This window comes from Ricinus communis, chromosome 6 (assembly GCF_019578655.1).
Source record: "Ricinus communis isolate WT05 ecotype wild-type chromosome 6, ASM1957865v1, whole genome shotgun sequence".
Lineage (NCBI taxonomy): Eukaryota > Viridiplantae > Streptophyta > Magnoliopsida > Malpighiales > Euphorbiaceae > Ricinus > Ricinus communis.
In genome coordinates this window covers 7,707,715-7,727,051 of record NC_063261.1, presented here as the reverse complement: position 1 = coordinate 7,727,051, position 19,337 = coordinate 7,707,715, and the positions used below count along the sequence as shown (strand labels likewise).

General features: G+C 33.1%; 1 protein-coding gene and 1 long non-coding RNA gene across 2 annotated transcripts; one reads left to right on the top strand and one right to left on the bottom strand.

The window, feature by feature from the left end:
• Window positions 1–709: 709 nt before the first annotated feature.
• On the bottom strand, window positions 710–5,758 carry LOC8289311 (cleavage and polyadenylation specificity factor subunit 3-I). Its single transcript, XM_025156104.2, has 6 exons — window positions 5,531–5,758; window positions 5,261–5,434; window positions 5,049–5,146; window positions 3,682–3,727; window positions 3,445–3,594; window positions 710–2,568 (listed from the first exon to the last, which is right to left on the bottom strand). Exons 2-6 carry the CDS (start codon window positions 5,408–5,410, stop codon window positions 928–930), a joined length of 2,085 nt encoding a protein of 694 aa, XP_025011872.2. The 5' UTR covers window positions 5,411–5,434; window positions 5,531–5,758; the 3' UTR covers window positions 710–927.
• A 1,333-nt stretch (window positions 5,759–7,091) lies between these two features.
• LOC112533716 lies at window positions 7,092–18,777 on the top strand. Its single transcript, XR_007216275.1, has 2 exons — window positions 7,092–8,842; window positions 18,550–18,777. It is a non-coding gene; the product is annotated as an uncharacterized LOC112533716 (long non-coding RNA).
• Window positions 18,778–19,337: the final 560 nt, after the last annotated feature.

Here is a 19,337-nt window from a genome sequence, read left to right as displayed (position 1 = left end):
AAAAAAAAAAAAACAGAAGAGTTAATAACAAACTATTTTATAGTTCAAGTATATTAACAAACAGATGGAAGACAATATAATTTGAAGTCATAGGTTATTATTTTATTCACTTTAAGACATTCAAAACTATCTAACTTTTCAATATTTGTATTCACATTTTATTCACAATACTACAATATAAAATCTAAATCAAATATCAGTAAAACTATTCATACAAATCAAAATCTAATAATTTTAAGACCAAACTATTTCTTAATTGTTCCTTCAAATCAAATCAAATTAGAAAACAAGAACTTAATGTCAAAGAATATACAACTCATAAAAATTTTAAAAGCCTTTGCCAACCAAACACCTAAACCTCTCCATCACTAATGCTTGTTGCTTTATAATTGTATAGCTTTAATTTAAGCTTTGGAGTTGTTCAATTTTTAACACCATACTCGATGATGAAGAAAAAAAAGATGATGATTATCGGAGTGTCAAAAAAAATACAATAGCATATTTAAGAAGATGCAATAGAAGTACGTCTTTTAAGAGACAATACCGTATAAATGAAAAAAAAATATCAAATAAAATAAAATAAAGTAAAAATGAGAAAAAAAATTACAATATAAATAAACATTTAAATAAAAAAAGCAGTATATAGTATAATTTCCTCTTTACCAAAATCCAAGATACCAATTGCATCGAGTAAAAGTCGGAGCATGAATTATAGATAAGCAAAAGCTTGCATTAAAGTTTTCTAAGAATGGTCTAATAAAATCATAGACAGAAGATCCTTCAGGATTACATGACGAGAACTGTTAATTTTATCCATGATCTGCTTCAATTGTGAGCTATACAAGCTGAGAACTAGAGTTTACAATCACAAAACTTATCCTCGCAGCCAGGGAACATGTTAAACCATGGGCAGAAAAATGGAAGAAGCTATGATACTGAGAGCGGAATCGGCTTCACTGCGCTCTGAATTCGCCTGAATACTGTTCTAACTCTTTCCTTCAGACCTTCATTCTCACTTTCAACATCCCCACTCTGTTTGTCTAGCTCCGCAATATTCCCATCCACACTTATAATGAGCTTCCCATTCTCTCCAAGCTTCACATCTCCAAAGAGTGAAACAAGAAGTGCATGTATAACCTTTTCTGCTTTCTTACCATTTTCTTCCTCTGAATTCACAGCCTCCGACTCCACTACTACCTTGGGAACCTCCCGACTGATGTTCAGAACTAGAGCTACAACCGAGTCAGACACCATATCACTAATAGGATCTGCAGTCCATTGAAGTGAAATGTGCCTGTCAGACTCCTGCTTCACTGTCACTCGCTCATGCACTTGCAACGTCGGAACGCCAGACTCCTCATCCGTCCCACATTCCACATTCTCATATATCTGCTCAAGCCGATGTTTTATCACACCAAAGGCACCAGAAAATGGAATACTAATCCTCTGAGTAATGTTTGCTGTTGATAATTGTGAGAATACATGAAGATCTTCAGGTGCCATAATTTGGTATGTGAAGCCTTTCTTGACTAGTATGCCGCTGACAGTTTCACCAACTTCTGGGGTCTGTTCAGCCAGTCTCCCAATGGTTTTTGCCATTTTTTCAGAGTTGAAAAGCATCTCAACAGACTGACAATTCTTAGGAGTGACAATTTTGGTGTTTCCATCTGCAAACTCTGTAATAAGCTTCTGCTTGAGCCTTCCCATTTCATTAGCTTCACCATGAACAAGAATTATGTGAGGAGGCATGAGCTCTCTCAAGAATGTACTTGTCTGAGCATAATCAGCATGGGCAGAGAATGAAATATAATGGACCTGCATGTTCAGGGGAGCAGCTAGTCCATTCATCAGTGTAACCTCCTTTGGTTCATTAATGATAGTCTTAGCTAGAGTTCCCTCAACAACATATCCAGGTAAAACACAAGCATTTTTCTTATCAGAGCACCACATATCAAACAGCTGCCTCGATAGCCCGCTCTGCAGTCCACCAGGACTTGCCATGACCACTGATGGCCCCACATCAGTAAAATCCTCGATGCTATTTAATGGTGATATGTGTTTGAATTTGAAGGGATTTGAGTTTGCAAACTGGTTGCGGATCCTCTCATTCATTGATAGGATATATGTCTGATAAACAGTCATACATTTTTTTGCTAGGGGAGAAGCATAATATATTGGAACATTATGTAACTCGGGATGGTTTGACCAATACTCATCAAGGATTAAGAGAAGTTCTTGGGCACGGCCAAGGGCAAATGCTGGGATTAAAACACGTCCACCTTGAGAAATAGTTGAGTGGATGACATCAGTGAATCGCTTTTCTCTAATATGCCGAGGTTGATGGAGCTGAACACCATAAGTTGATTCAATTATACAAATATCAGGGGAGAATTGTGGCATCTCAGCAGCTCGAAGATGCCGATCTTCTTCACGCGAATAGTCTCCAGTATAGAGAAGTCGAACACCAGCAATGTCAACCATAAACATGGCAGCACCAAGCACATGTCCAGCAGTGTAGCACCAAAATTTAATGCCATTCACCTCCACCGTTTGATGAAAATCAATAACCTGCATTGCAGGAGTCATCAATGAATGGAAGGGATTATTATTTCATACATGCATGCACGTGCATGCACATGGACACCATTCACATAGCTAACAGTAAAAGGTGTCAAGCTGTGACCATGTATGAGGGAGGAAAACAAGAAAGAAAGAAAGCTGATGCACATTTTGATCAAGTATTCAGAATGTTGCTTAACACAACTTATAGTTTTGTATTGAGGTCACATGGTTCTATAGAGTTTGAAAGATTCACGAACAAGTATTCCAACAATAATTATGCAGCGACTCTGGTTCTTTGTCCATTGAATTCCTTACATGAGGTATTTTCAATTTTAAGCAAATCAAAGAAACAAGAAAAATAAAAACATCAGCGCATATTTCCATATAATAAGCAGATCAAACAAACAATACAAGAAAAAAAATCCAAAAATAGAGTGCATTAACTGTCACTTGCCCACTTAACTACTTGAATAAGCATTGTGGTACGAACAGGCAATTGATGAAAATTTATTTGATACAAAACTCAAGTTAGAACAGGCAATATGTTAGAATTTGATGTTGAGTTCTCACTATCTAACAAGATACCATGCAGCTAAATCATCCCAACATATTCTTAATGCTGAGAGATTAAAAAGGGAGAAAAACTCACAAGAGGTAAGTTAAATCCGAAAAAAAGTTATGCCAGCACTTCGTCTAAAATAATAAATTCACCATATAGAGACACACCAAAATAGCAGATGTAACGATAAAGAAAAATTGCAAAGATCCTAAATTCTTGACTCAGGGAAACAACATCATGGTTGAGACAGAAAATTCCAAAATGGCTATATAAGCATAGAGATGGATGGAAAACAAAAGGACATAGTAACAGATAGCACAAACCTCAATTTTATCCATGGAGCGATTTATGTCTTGTTCATCAAACAACATATCTTCAATGGAAACCTTGCTCACTTTCACATAATCAGTTAAAAGCAACTTATAAATAGCCTTTGTAGCATGAGTCATGAAAACACGTCCTTTAAATGTGGTCTGATAATATGTCCATATATTAGTTTAACTGTGAAAAAGAAAACTTGTATGAGATAGTGAATAGTAATTCTTCCAGAAGAAACAAACCTTCTCCAAGAAATAAGGTAGAGATGCAGCATGATCCAAGTGAAAGCTGCAAGCAAACAAGCATCACTTATAATTAATACAGTGTACTAGTTGGAAAGGAATGACATAGTGGTAAAAGAATCTTAATTCAGGTAGGAACGGCAGATAGTGGAACTGGAAACCACTAATTGAAACAAAAAAGAGAAGGAAGTTGGATGTGAAAACTTGAATATTTTTGAAATCCTAAGGGTTATTAACCAGTAAAAGTTAAATTACATGAACTCCCAGCCATTCTGAGTCAAATAAAAAGAGGAATTAGCAAATAAAACAAGAACTTTCATGTACCTATTGCACCTCTATGATTACAAGTTAGCTAATGCTAATTTATTTTTAATCCTCCTGAATTCATTTGTAGAAAAACACCAAGATAGATTACTATGGAAAAAGCCTTTCATATGTCATATAAGTGCACCCTTAAATTCTTTCTACAATGATATCATCGACCTCATTCCACACCTAAAATCACTAGGTATCTTCACCTCTTATGGATGGTGCTTACGAAATATGGAATCAAACTTTTCTGGAGTACTGTAATCAGATATAGCAATATGTTTCGACCACACTACAAAGATAAATTATTCTTATCCTATAATTCATAAAGAGACACCACAGTAGCCCTTACTAAGAATGAAAACTGACAACATATATGCCAAAAGTATTAGACAAGGAAATAAGAAAGAGACCTCCCATTGATGAAGATGAAGATGAATGCTCCGGGAAAAGTGAAAGAAAGAGTAGGGAAAATACTTAGATTGTGTGGTACGACTAGACAACACAAATACAATATTCACAGAAGGCTTTAGTGATGGTTTCTTGCCAAATGTAGCTATCAAGAGATTCGAAGATAAAGGTGAACTGTTATCCTAGAATTCTCTAATAGCTTTATCATAAACATAAACCTTTTCTTTCCCCTATTAACTCCTCCAACCTAATAGGCAATAAGGCAACCAAAATCCTGAACACTTGAATTTCCTAATTCTGGAACTCTTCTAAGATTTCACATTTTCTCTTGCAATCAAGTATCTAAAAGTAGTTTCTTACATCAACATCACACAAAAACAACAATCATTAACCCATCACCTAAAGAAAGAAGAATACAGTGCAGTACCAAATCTCATTTGTCCAAGAAAGCTAAAAGGCAGATTAGTTATACCCTATTTGCAAATTATGAATTACACTAGCCAACCTATTGACATAGCATGCATCTTAAGATGCAACAGGAATCAACTGTATGAACTAAAAATATCGTATTCCAAATTGCAAACTGATTCACACATAACAAGCAACTAAATTTTGGCAATAAATGAGATAGGAAAAAGAACACATACTGTGTAATGAGAAGCACATCAATAGTGGAAGGATCAATCTCATCGAAGTATGGCAACGCGGCCATGCCTGAGTAAGCCGGATGAATTCCACAATCGAACTATATCATCCACAACAAAGAAAACAAAGACTACATTCATTAACATCCAATAGAATGAAGAGGAACCTAAACCCTGTAGTCAAATGCAAAACCTTTATTATTACTATGACATACCAAAACAATTTTTCCTTTATAAGACATGTACACACAGGAACGGCCCACTTCATTACCAGCCCCAAGAGGAGTAACAGTTAGTACATCCCCTTCTCTTGTTACTGGAGCATCCCGTCTTTTCAGAGACGGCGACTGCGCTGTTGAACCCATTTCTTTAACAAATCGCCTTTTCAGCTGCCAAAGAAACAACAGCAACCGAATCAAGCAAAACTTAGTGACTATTGCAGGTAATTAAAAAGTCCCCACTTAGAATTTGAGAAAGAAATATACCTATACTTTAATACAAGGGAAAAAGCAAGAAATGAAATGAAAAAAGAAATAAAATGGCTATTAAAGCTGTTGGAACTGCTGAGTGTGGATGTGGTTCTTAAAGATTTTTAGCAGGTGTTTACATTGTCTACAATGTGTTCGATGTTATTTCTCTACTTTTTATAGAAGACCTCAGTTGAATTTCTTTTTCCTGGCCGAAAAGGCCTCAAATTTAGGGCTAGGGTTCGGGTTACGCTTTCTTTCTTTTAAAAAAAACAAATTATAAATTTAGTATTTTAATTTTTTTAATTTTTTTTTTATTTTAGCTTTTAAACTATCTTTTTATACAATGTTAAACCTACTAAAAATATTTAATATAGTATTTTTAACCGGTTTTACGTATTAAAATATTTAAAATTTATTTTAAATAATAAATTAACTTAAATACCTTTTTTAAAATAATATTTTATTTTTTTTATTTTATTCTTTTTTAGTATTATTTTTTAAATTTCTTAAAAATTAAAATAGAAAAATTATTTTATTGTTCTCATTCATTGAAACAAAAATTAAAAAGAAATAGATGTCATTTACTTATTCTTTTATTTTTGTACTTTTACTTCAAAAATAAAAAAAAAATTCTTTCACTTCAAAACAATAAAAAGAGAAAGAGAAATGTATCAAGTGTTTTAAAAAATAATTTATAATTAAAAGATAATGAGTAAACTTTGTTTAAAAAATAATAAAAACTAAAAGAATTAAATTCAATATTTCTTTAATGCTAAGAGAAGATTTAATAAAAAATAGAATAAAGATAAAAAAAGATAAAGAAAAAAAGGAAAGAAGAAATAAAAAATTACAAGGATGAATAAAAATATTTAAATCATTTCGTATGTAAAATGAGTTAAATTATTACTGTAACCTAATAGAGATTCATAATATATATACATTAGCAGGTTCAAACACTTGATTGAATAAAAAATAAGTCAAATATTGAAATAGAAAAATTTTAAAAATTAAGACACTAAATTTATAATTATCCATTTTTTAATATAAGGGTTAGGATTTTAATTAAGGACTTGCTTAGAAAGAGTTAGAAGAAGGCAATTAAAGGTAAGGTTCCGCCTGGATTGGAGTAAGAGCATCTCTAATGGTGCTTTTTATTTTAAAGAGCATAAGCATACTTAATGGTGTTATTTATTTTAAAGAGCATAATTTCTATTATAAATAGCATTTTAAAGAAAATTTACATATAAAGAGTAAAATATTTTAATTAAGTCTAATAGATTTTTTATATTTTATTATATTTTATTTTATTTCCATAAATATTAATAGTTTTAATTTTTTTTAATTTTTATCAATAAAATAATAAGAATTGTAAATATTAATTAAGTTAAATACATAGAGACTTGTTGTGTATTTACTAAATATAGAGAAAATAGTGAAATTTGGCTCTCCATATGTAGAGAGCTAAATTTATTTTTATTTTATATTTAAAAAATAAAAAGTATATTAAAATATTATTATGTAATAAAATTCTTTAAAATAAAGAGTTTGATCTATATAAAAAAAGTGCATGATGTAAGTAGAGAAATGAAAATTAAATAGAAAGGAAAGAAAGGTACACCCACCCAAACATTTAAAGTGCTTATTTTTGTTATATTTCAAATTGGAGGGTAAGAAAGGGAAAGGGAGTCATACAACTGTTTAATTTTATTTTTTTTTCCAGTTTTATCATTATGTAAAAAAGATAAATCTATTAAATGCTCTTTATTTATTATAATCTCACCAATCATACCAACCTCATTATCTTCAACTATATCTTTGCCCCATACGGTTTTCGCAACAGAGTTTTTTTCATTCATCTTTCTCTACCGAGATTTGTAATGTTATTTATTTTATTTTATTATTTTAATAGTGTTAATCTTATTGTTTTTACTTTATATTATAGGTTGTATTGTAACTACTTTTATTTTATCTTTGTTGCTTATTGATGTACGTAATACTGTTTTACTTTTATTTTATTTTATTTATTTTTATTTTATCTTTAATTAAATAAATTTATTTATTCACATTTGTGATTTTGTTGGAGATAATTACTTGTGTTAATTGCATACAGTCAATTTAATAAGAATAAAATTATTATGCGCCTATGAACAGTCAAGTAAATAGTGCAATTGAAGGGTGATTTTGCAATTATTTGGTCATTTGTGCCCCTTTCTCAATCGTTGCCAGTGCATTTACTTTTACACTCTGCTACTCTTGCAAATAGTGAGTAAAAACGACGCCATTTTATGAAATTGTCGTTTCACAACTTATTATAAGAAGTTACTTTACTGTCCTTATGCACATGCTTGCTCTCCCTAAAATGCCCCCGTTTTATGTATCTCTAGAAGGTATTTTACAATACCCATATATCACTAGCCTAAATCAATTCTCTTCTTATCTACCAACTACCTTCTCTTATGTCGCTCCTTCACAAACTCTAGATTTCTTCAGTCAAGCTGATTTCTTCATTCATTTTCTATTCCATTGATAAGAAAATTGAGTTACTTCATTTTTTCTTTATTTTTATTTTAAGATTTTGAAAACTCAAATGGGTTACCTAATTTTTTAGTTCTTAGAAAGTTTTTCTCCTCATGTTTACTAGTTGTCAACCATGTTTTAACATTAATTTTTCCTGAATCCATGAGTTTATTTAGTGGTTTTTGTTATTTTCTTTCTACCTCTTTTAGTTAGATATTAATTTCAGTGTTTTTGCATTGGCTTCTATTATGCGATTTCAATCTCTCATTGGTGCGTGCGTCGGGTAAGTACGATTTTTTTTTTTTTTTTGTGTTGTAAAAGAATTTGATTTCACTTGCTTTCTTTATAATGGAACTGACTTTTTGGTCTTGCAGGTGTTCTTTTCTGGTACTTGATCTATTCTGCCTTTTGGTCTCTAGTGAATATAGATCTTTTTTTTTTTTTTTTTTAAAGTAACTTATTGATCGTTATTTTGAAGTTTGAATTGATTTTCTTAGGTTTTATTTGTGCCCTTGTTGATATTTTATTTTTTAAATCTTTGTTTTTGTTTAAAAGTCTATATCTTTTGTTTAGGAGAAGATAAGGCAAAGCAAAAATAAGTTTTCAAAAAATTAACTGATGATTTAATGAATTTGACTATGATTTTATCTTTGTAATTTTTGTGGGTGGCAGATCAATTATTTATAGTAATGATACTATTTCAAGAGAGGTGACAGATCTATTCCTTAAACAAGATCAATATGATTTGCACTGAAGGACCTCATCGAGATATATACGTGCATTGCGAAATGATCTACCCTCATTATCTATGTAAGGATTAAACTCATAATTTTCCTAACTTCATTAACTTCATTAACTAATTTGATTGTTTGTTGATTAAATTTTATAAATTTATAGATGTGCAGACTTTCAAAGTTCATATATAATTAATTTTATGTATGGAGCAAGCTAACTTGGAATGTGATTTTCTAATCAAATAGATTGATGAGTTGAATGGCATCATTGCTGAATTACTATAAATTCTACATGATTCCTTAGATAGAAAATGGTGTCTTCTCTATATTGTTCATCTTGAATGCTACTACCAGTGAACACAGTAAAATATAGATTCTAACTTTAAACTTTTGAAGAGAAGAGAGCGTATGAATCTTAACAAGTGAAATGAATAATACACTAAGCACCCATTAGTCAAAATTCTCAAACGTCAAACATCAAGGCCATGAAAATGTGGAAAAGAATTAGCTAACAAAGTAAAAAGGGATTATAAAATTGTATTTGACATATTAGAATTCAAATAGAATCAATAAAAAATTAGAGAAATATATCGAAGAAACAAAAAGGTAAATATTTCTATAACTCAAAAATATTTAGGAAATAGAATATTTAATAACTCACCATCTGAAAAGTCAATATACGAGAGTCATTTGAAGTCTCTTTAGATCCTTTTTTTTTATTATAAAGAAAATCAATAAGATTTATGTAAATTGAAAAAGAATGAAAGAAAATTATAACTATAACTAAAGAAATAAAAACCACCAATAAGTCGAATCCAATATAAATATTAAATATAAATATAAGAACACGGTTAGCACTCGTAGTATGGTCAGCAAGCGAAAATTCCTCCTAATAGGTGCTTAGTGTATTATTGTGTTTTCTGTTTGACTAATGGGTGCTTAGTTTGAGAATTTTTTATTGCATTTTTTTTCTGGATATATTTTCTACTCTCTCTTTTTATATAATCCTTTGCATGTTTCTTTTTCCTTTTTCTCTCTATATATTTTATGATCCATATCGTCCTCATCTAGAAGAATGATGGTAAAGTAAGAATATAGGTGGATTATCGGGATCTAAACAAGGCATGTCCTAAGGATGACTTTCCTTTTCCTAATATAGACGTCATAGTTGATAGCGCAACTTCAAATGCTACGTGTGATTTCTCCGGATACAACCAAATTATGATGGCAATAGTAGACAAGCTGAAGACGTCGTTCATCATTGAATGGGGGACATACTACTATAAGGTTATGCCTTTTGGACTAAAGAACATAGGGGCAACTTATCAGAGAGTAGCCACTGCCTTGTTTCATGACATGATCCACAAGAAGGTGGAGATGTATGTAGATGATATGATGGTAAGTCTGAAACAAGGGAAGGACACTTCTAGGCTTTTGATAAGTTTTTAGAATAGGTGAAAAGGTATAACCTAAGGCTAAATCTGAAGAAAAATATATTCGAAGTAATGTTAGGAAAGCTGTTGGGGCATATAGTGAGTCAACGGGAAATAGAAATTGATCCAGATAAGATAAAGGCTATTCAAGAGATGCCAACGCTAAAGATAGAGAAACAGTTTAGAGGATTTCTAAGATCTCTGCAATACATCAGTAGGTTCATTTCTAAGCTCGTAATGGTTTATGATCCTATATTCAAGCTTTTGAGGAAACACCAACCCATTTTACGGGATAAACACTATCAAAAAGCCTTTGACATGATTAAAGAGTATCTAATAAAGGTGCTAGTACTAAAGCTACCAAAGGGTGGAAAATCGTTAATTCTATACTTGGCCTTAGAAGAGGAAGCCACATGAGCGATGGTTATGTAGTGTGGGCCAAATGATTTGGAGCATGCTGTTTATTATTTTAGTAAGAAGTTCCTACCTTATGAGTTGAAGTACAACTTCATATAAAAGACATGCCTAGCCATCAAGAAAGTTGAGACATTATTTTTCAATTTTATAGGGCGCAAGCAATTTTGAAAATAGACCCGTTGAATACCTATTTGAAGCTCCGTCTCTTATGGGAAAGGTGGTAAGATAGTCAGTACTCCTAACAGAATTTGACATCCAATATATCACTAAAAAGGTAGTCAAGGGTAGGGCTATAACACAGTTGGTAGCGGTAAATCCTAAAGTAAGACTATGACCTAAGGCAATGTACCTGTCGGTGGAGTATAGCTAACAGCGAGTACCAAGTGTCGTATTCCCCAAAGAACGTGTGAACCTAAACCTACTCAATCTTCTCTGTTATCTAATTTTAAAAATGGCGTTGAATGCTAAATACGAAATGAACTAAGGCTACTCTAATTGTTATCTAACTACGGCTACTAGGGAAGGATTCAAGTTAAGGAATAACCCCTTGGGAATTTTTGTCTCTAGGGAATGGAAACTAAAGATGGAATTGATTGATTGAATTTAATTTCCGTGGGAAAATCTCTGCGCAATTAATGCCTTTCTCAAGGACACTAACATCTTAACTTAGATTAATTAGGTTGAAATCTCTTCCTAACTCTAATTATCCAAATTAGCATTATGTACTATTTAACACTATTGAGAGTTGTTAATTCTCAATCTGGTAGAATGAACACCCTATCTTTAGGCGAATTCAATTCTAAGTTGCAAAGGACAATCCAAACCTAAAGGTCTTTCGCAAGGACATTCAAATTCCAATAATTATTCAACAAGATATGAAGAACAAATCAATAAGCACTTCCATTGCAAAACAATATTGAAAATTAATACATTCAATTCAAAAGTTAAGTACAAAAATCCCTAGATAAAGAACCCCCAATGGGTTAACAAGTTTAGCTAATCATGTTCATCATCAAAACCCACAAGAATTCAATTAAACAATGAGTAAAGGTAGAGAAACCCAAATACACCCTTGGATGAGAGTAAACAGCTCCAATTCCTCTTGCCCAATCTTGAATTAATTCTTGTTCCTCTTGCTCGAATTGAAACCAATCAACGAACCTTGCCCAATCTTCAATCTTCGAAGAGAATCCAATTGAAACCTTGGTCCAAGTCTCATTTTTCCTTAGTTCCAACTCAGAAAACCCTTAGAGAGAGAAAGAATAGAGTTTGGGACGTCCTTCTTTCTTTCTTTTCGCATTTCCCTCTTTTCTTTCTTTTAATTAATTCGTCCAGCTGCCGCGAACATGGCCTGTTTTGGTGCCCGTGTTGGGAACATGGCCAGTGTTAAAACCAACACGGCCATCTTCAGCTTCCTCATGTGCGAACTTGACTTGTTTCGGCAACTTTGACGTCCAATTCTGCTCCAATTCTTCCCTTTATCACTCTTTGACTTCTTTTGGATCTAATGCTCTCAAACAGACGTATAGGGTGAGTGTTGGGACCAATTCACATCCAAATGTACATAAAATCAGCCTTAAAAACCCTATTTAGATGTGTGTATTCTACGCACATCAAATCACCCCACACTTAGCTCATTGCTTGTCCTCAAGCAATCAAAAGTAAAATAAGGAAAATAAACCACTAAGGAACAACACTTAAACTGATAAACAAGCTAGAGAGCCCCTGCACATATCCTTAACAAGCATAAGTCAAGCAAAAAGAAATGAAGCGATCAATTCAAGTATCACAACCAAGATGCTAATGATTCACAAAATATTATCTCAACAAAATTATTCAGAACCAACTCCTCATAAGATTCACTCTAAATCACTCAAAGTGTTTAAAGGGTAGTGTTTAATCGCTCAATGCATCAAATACTGCCTTACTTACTATATGCTTGCTCTTAAATCCTACTCCTACCACTTATGGAGAGTCAACAACCATGTTAAAAGATCTTTATAAGGGTTGTAATGAGGATTAGGTAAGGGTAGGTAGATTTGGTAAAAGTTGAACCTATGGTGTTCTGCAATGAGATAAATTATCTGCACACAAGCCACAATAATCACAAGGGATAAACAATGAACAGTAGTCCAAGGTGGGAAATAGGAATCAAGTCAAAATGTAAACTCCCAAAAGTAATTAAATAATTAGCTCACTTACTTTCTTTCTTTTCATCACCCTTCCCTCTTACACTTATTATTATTTTATATATATATATATATAAGGGGAGAAACATTCATATAATAGAGTGAATTTCTTTTAGATTGATGGAAGCTACTACAAGTTTCCAATGCTATTCCTAAGACAGAAATTCCCAAAAAAAATAACTCATATGCAAAATCATAACTCAAAGCAGAATAAAACTAAGTGGTAATGAAATATGATAGAAATGATGAAAGAAGGGGTTATCTACTGAATCAATAAACGAATGAAGGCTATTTGGCTAGAATGAAAAACCTAAGTGCCTCTATCATACCAAAGTGTTAAACTCTCCTTGTGGCCCTCATAAGCATTATCGAGCAAGTACTAAAAGTAAAGACAATAATTGGCACTCTCAACAAGAAATAAATAAAAGCATATAAAGTGTATGCTTACAATTGAGGTCAATTTCTCACAAGTGTGCTTTTTGAGTAGGTTCCAAACAAAAATCATCAAAATAGAATTAAATAAACCAAAGCAACTTAGTGTAAAACTCAAACTAATTAACTTACATTCTTTCGCAAGACTCAACACTATCGGTTTTACCCGATCACATGGACAAAAATAGGATTTCAAAAGAAAGTCAACAATAAGAGCATCGAAACAAAGTGAAAATTTTTCAAAATCTTACAAAAAATTGCGCAAAGAATAAACAAATAACTGAGATGGGATAAATGAAATGCGATATATACACTAGAAAAGGATCCAAATTTTATATACAAGAACAATAAAAATAAAATAAAAAACACACAAGATAAATAAAGCTAAAAGATAAATAAAATACAAGAAAACAAGTGTATATAAATATCACCCACCCCACACTTGAAGGACACACTCCCCAGTGTACAAAAAAAAACAATATAAGAAATGAAAAAGGAAAAAGAACTAATACTGCCCTGACTATGGCTTTGGAGGGAAAAGAGGTGCATCATCAGGGATATCAGGGTGCTGGCTAGTCTGTGGTGGAGGAGTGGCTACTCGCTGAGGGTCGGAAGTAGTGTCACCTGTAGGAGCTGGTGGGTCAGCAGGAACAACGTCAGTAGGAGGCTCGTCAGGCTGCTCTGGTGAAGGATGCTCAGTCGGAGAAGAAGGGTCAACTGGATCATCCGCTAGAGGGATGTCAAAATGGCTCTGTACTGGAACCCGGCTCCGTGGACTGGCAAGGGCATATATGTAGCAAAAATATCAGTGGCCATAGAGGCCTCTAACCTACCTCTCTGCTCAATCAGGGCCTGAAGCATAGCCCTCAGCATCATCAACTGTGTATTCCTGTTGGTAGTCTTTCAGAGGGATCATGTTTGCCTCTTCCTTTTCTGGTTCTATCTCCATGTTCAAAGAGTCGTCCTGCATATAAGCATCATCGTCAAACATAATAGATAAACCAGAAAAATTCTCACCTGAACTCAAAGTGACGGCGCTCAAATGTTCCTCGGATTCAGTAGCGTTTGATGGAGTTCCCAATTGCTCTTCAGCAAGTAACTTGAAGATTAAGCCTACTTGATGCTCTATGTTGTTAATCGAGGCTTGTTGATCTTCAAGTATCCTCTCTGTTTGTTGGAATCTATCATCAAGACTTGTAATGAACCTCATCATCAGCTCCTCCGACACTAACTCTTCATCTTGAGTTGAAGGTGCAAGATTAGGCTGCTGATGTGGTTGCTGAGATTTTGGTGGTTCTGGGCCATCTAAGCTCCATCCATAGGGTGAATGAGTCCTCCATTCTTGATTATAGGTGCTTCCATACGAGTCATTTGGCCAATTGCTAGTATAATTCACCTGTTCACAGTTATAAGAATAAGGAGTAAAATCACTGCAAAATGAACAATCATTACTCAAATGTAAACTGCAACAAAATTCACAAAAAACTTGAGATGAAAGGATAGGAGTGGAGAGTTGATCGGTAGCCCTGCAAAACGATTCCACTCGAGCTTCTAAAGATGCACGGGTATCCCAATTTTTAGCACTCTCTTGGTTCCTGATCCCATTTTCCAACGTGTCATACAAAGAGTTCACTATTGAACTTCCTTATCATCCACGATCTGAATCATAAACTTAACTAAATAAATATGTACAAACAAAATAGAAATAAATATAAATAAAAATTAAAAAAAAGGCTAAATTAATAAATAGCAAATTTCACTCTAGTTTTCAAACATTCCCCGGCAACGGCGCCAAAAACTTGATGTGTGCTACTTGTGTTAGCTACAAGCTAAGGTAGTGTACCTATCGATGCAGTCTAGCACTAATGGTGAGTATCAAGGTCATATTCCTCGGGAAAGTGAAAGCCCAGAGTTACTCCTTTGTTCTTTGTTATATTAACCTAAAATGAATGATAAATATTTTCTAAACTAATTAATAGCTACAAGCTAAATTCTAAGGGAGATGCACGAGTAATTGATAACTAAAATAACCAAGATGAGAAAGCAAACCCAAAGGGAACCTAAACTAGTTGGCAATCAAACAAAAGAAAAAGGATTGGTGAGTCTAATTATGCTACCCGTGGATGAATTCTTGACCGAAATCGATTTTTCTCTCGAGATAACCGAATTCCTAAACCTAATAACCTAAAGTTGGAATCTCTTCCTAACGATTGATTCTTAAATTAGCATTAAGCTTTAATCCGCCTCTATTAAGCTTTGTTAATTCTTAATCCGGCTAGTTAATTATCCTTATCTCTAAGCGATTATTAACCAGTTCTTGCTATTCAAAATTCAAATTGCCAAATGGACTTCCCAATCACACAAAGCAATCTAAACACACAATTCACAACGTCTCACGAATGATGCATTATCTTATTAATACTGAAAGTAAAAAGAATACAAAACTAACCCAAACAATCCAACAATATAATACTAAGCCAACATAGTAAAGAAATCCCAATGGATTTATTCAATCTAGCTAATCATGTTCATTATCAAAATACACAAGAATTCAATTACAACAATGAGTAAAGGTAGAGAAAACCCGATTACACCCTTGGATGAGAGTAAATAACCCCAATTCCTCTTGCTCGAATTGAATCGATTCTTGTTCCTCTTGCTCGATTTGAAAACCAATCAACGAACCTCGCCCAATCTTCAATCTTTGAAGGGAATCCGATTGAAACCTTGATCCAAGTCTCCTTTTCCCTTGGTTTCAGCTCAGAAAACCCTTAGGGAGAGAAAAATTAGGGTTTGGGACGTTCTCCCCCGCTCTCTCCTTTCTTTCCTCTCTTCGTTCTTTTAATTAATTCCCCTTGTCGTCATTAACACGGCCGTGTTCCTGGACGTGTTGGGAACACGGTTTGGTGTTCCTAGCCGTGTTACTCTCTGTGGCCGTGCTCCCTAAGAACTACTTTTTCTTTGATGTTTGATGCACCCAACACGGCTAGTGTTGAAACCAACACAGCCATGTTCAGCTTCCTCATGCTCGTACTTAGCTTGTTTCGACAGCTTCGGCGTCCAATTATGCTCCAATTCTTCCCTTTATCATCCTTTGACTTCTTTTGGACCTAATGCACACAAACAGATGCATAGGGTGAGTGTTGGGACCAATTCACATCCAAATGTCCATAAAATCAATCTTAAAAACCCCATTTAGATGTGTGTATTTTACGCACATCATATTCAAAATATAGCATTTGCATCCAAATACTCTAAAATTTGAAACCTTAGGCTTTCTTCCATTCTAAAGCTCATAAGAATTTTTATTTAATAAAGGTCTTTTAAAAACTCTATTTGCAATATAAAAACTAGTGTTAACGGCTTCCGCCCAAAAGTAAGAAGGAAATTTATACTCATTGAGCATTCTTCTAGCCATTTACACTAGTGTTTCTATTTTTTTTATCTCCATAACTCCATTTTGTTGTGGTTTCCTAAAAATGAAAAGTTGTGAGAAATCCTAATTTCTTTGCAAAGAGTTTCAAAAGGATCATTTTCAAATTCTTTTCCATGATCACTTCTTATTGAGTATATCAAATGTCCTTTTTCATTTTGAACACTTTTTTCAAAAGCTTTGAAAACATCGAAAGCATCATTCTTATGAGCAAGGAAATTAACCTAAGTAAATCTAGAGTAGTCATCAACAATAACAAATGCATATGACTTTCCATCCAAACTAGCTACTCTAATTGGTCCAAACAAATCCATATGAAGTAGTTGGAGTGGTCTAAAAGAAATTAAAATGTTTTTGGATTTAAATGATGATAGGTATTATTTTCCCATTTGACATGGCACACAAGGTTTGTCCTTGATGAACTTCACCTTAGGAAGTCCATTCACTAGCTCATCTTTGGCTAACTTATATAGAACCTCCATACTTGCATGACTAAGTCTTTTATGTCATAGCCAAGTGTTAGCACCCATTTTTTGGATCCAAATATCGAGATAATTATAGAAAATTCAATGATGAGAGTTATTGCCTTCCTCGAGTCTTGGCGGATTAAGGATAGGCGAATTTTAGTAAGGTTTAAGAATAATTAGACTTAAAATCACTTTTCTAGAATCAAATCAGAGTCAATTGTTAGTAAAAAATTAACTTCAAGAGGTGAAACGACAATATTTGCAAGTTTAGGGACTAAAGTGTAAATATCTCTAAAATTTTTTCCTTAAAGCTAATCAGCTCTATGTACAGCCGATTTGACTCTATACAGAGTCGATTGGCAACCCTTGTAGACCTAACCTGCTCTACACAATGTGGCTTGACTGATTTTCAAAATTTGATGATGTTTTATGCGTATTTTGACTTTAAAATGCCTAAAAATAATAAAATAAGTTTCTAGAAAGTTTTTGTGATAATTATTAGGATCTTTTAAAATATTTTTATTTTTTTATTGGATATTATTGATCGATAAAGAAAATCCTTCTCTTTTAAAATTCAAATTGATTTAAGCTTATCTATGGCTCTAAGGTTTCCTAAAAACCCTAGCTCTATATAAACATCATTATATCCTAATTCTAGAGTTGGCAATTGTCATTAATCTTCAGTAATTAATAATAATTTTGAGTAAGAGAAAAATACAAAGAAAACCTGAGTTTTTTTGGTAACTATAGACATAAGTTACTAAGAAAGAGCTTAGTTTAGGAAAGATTTTCATTGAATGACAAAAACGTTTCCAAATCCTAGACTATTGGATTCTTGGCCAATCTTTAATTCAACTACCTCATCATCTTTAGAGACTCGCATATTAGCAATCTAAGGTGATAGCCTAAGGGTTCTCCACATCTAGCATTAATAACCTCTCTTTCATTTTCTAGTTCTTATGTTTTTTTATGATTCTAATAACATGTTTAGGTTGAATTTTTTAAATGATTTGTTTTGATTTGCATGGTTAGGTTAGGGTTTCTCATGAATTAACATGCTTCTGATTTTATTGGGTTTGAATATAATAATATGATATGCCTTGAGATTGAATATGATAATATGAATACGACGGGTCTTGAATCTGATAGTTAAAAGGATTAGGATTATATGATTTGTGTCCTTTTATGAATGATAATGTGATTACAAGAAGGTTCTAGAATTTTATATACAAATCTAGAATATGCCATGTAAGATGTTTTGGCTTTCTACCAGTTTGTTCTTTTCTATGTCTGTGTTATTCTTTATGTGTTTTAGTCCATTTGATTTGTATCCTAAGTTTTTATTTCATTACTTCATATTCTCAATTATTTTTTGACCTTCTGTGCATGTAAAATTGGCTCATGGGCATTAGAACTTGGCAGAAAACCGTAGAACCAGCCTAATCAAGCCCTAGAGTTGATAGACTTTGCAGCACTTTTACCCTATTTTTTTCGGATTCTATTGGATATTAGCGACATTTTATGTACTATAACTTATTTTATGCCTTTTCCTTTAACTTTTAGTTGTAGGAGTGTTGTAATAGTTAGATTTACTTCTTTTTTTGTACTTTAATTCCTATATTGTATTGATGGATGCCAAATATCTGTTGTATGAATGCCTAATTAAAATTGGACACATAGACTTTAGGTTGAAATTGTACCTTAATATGAAAGAGTAGTTCATTAGGTTAAAAAATGGTAAAAATGAGCTTAAATTAAAATCCATATAGACTTAGTGGGTTTTGCAATGTTTTAATTAAATTAATTAGATCACACTAGATTAAGGATCACCTAATTGGGCCTCAACATAAAAGGTAGCCCATTTAGGCTTCATCAGTCTCCACATAATTTTGTAACTCAACGCAATCAACAATCTCCTTGTTCATGCCCTTAAGAAAACGTGACATTGTGGCCTCCATCTCCTCTTGTAAATCTAATCTAGCCATCAACATCTCCATCTCCTTGAAATAATCCTCTATGCTTTTTGTACCTTGTCTCAAGTATTGGAATTTTTAGTACAACTCTCTTTGGAGATGCACATGTACAAACTTCCTCTTCATGACAAACTTAAGAGCCACCCAATTATTGATAGGCTCTTCCCCATTTCTTCTCCTACTCACTACCATCTGGTCATTACCATAAAATTGCATACTCTGTAAAA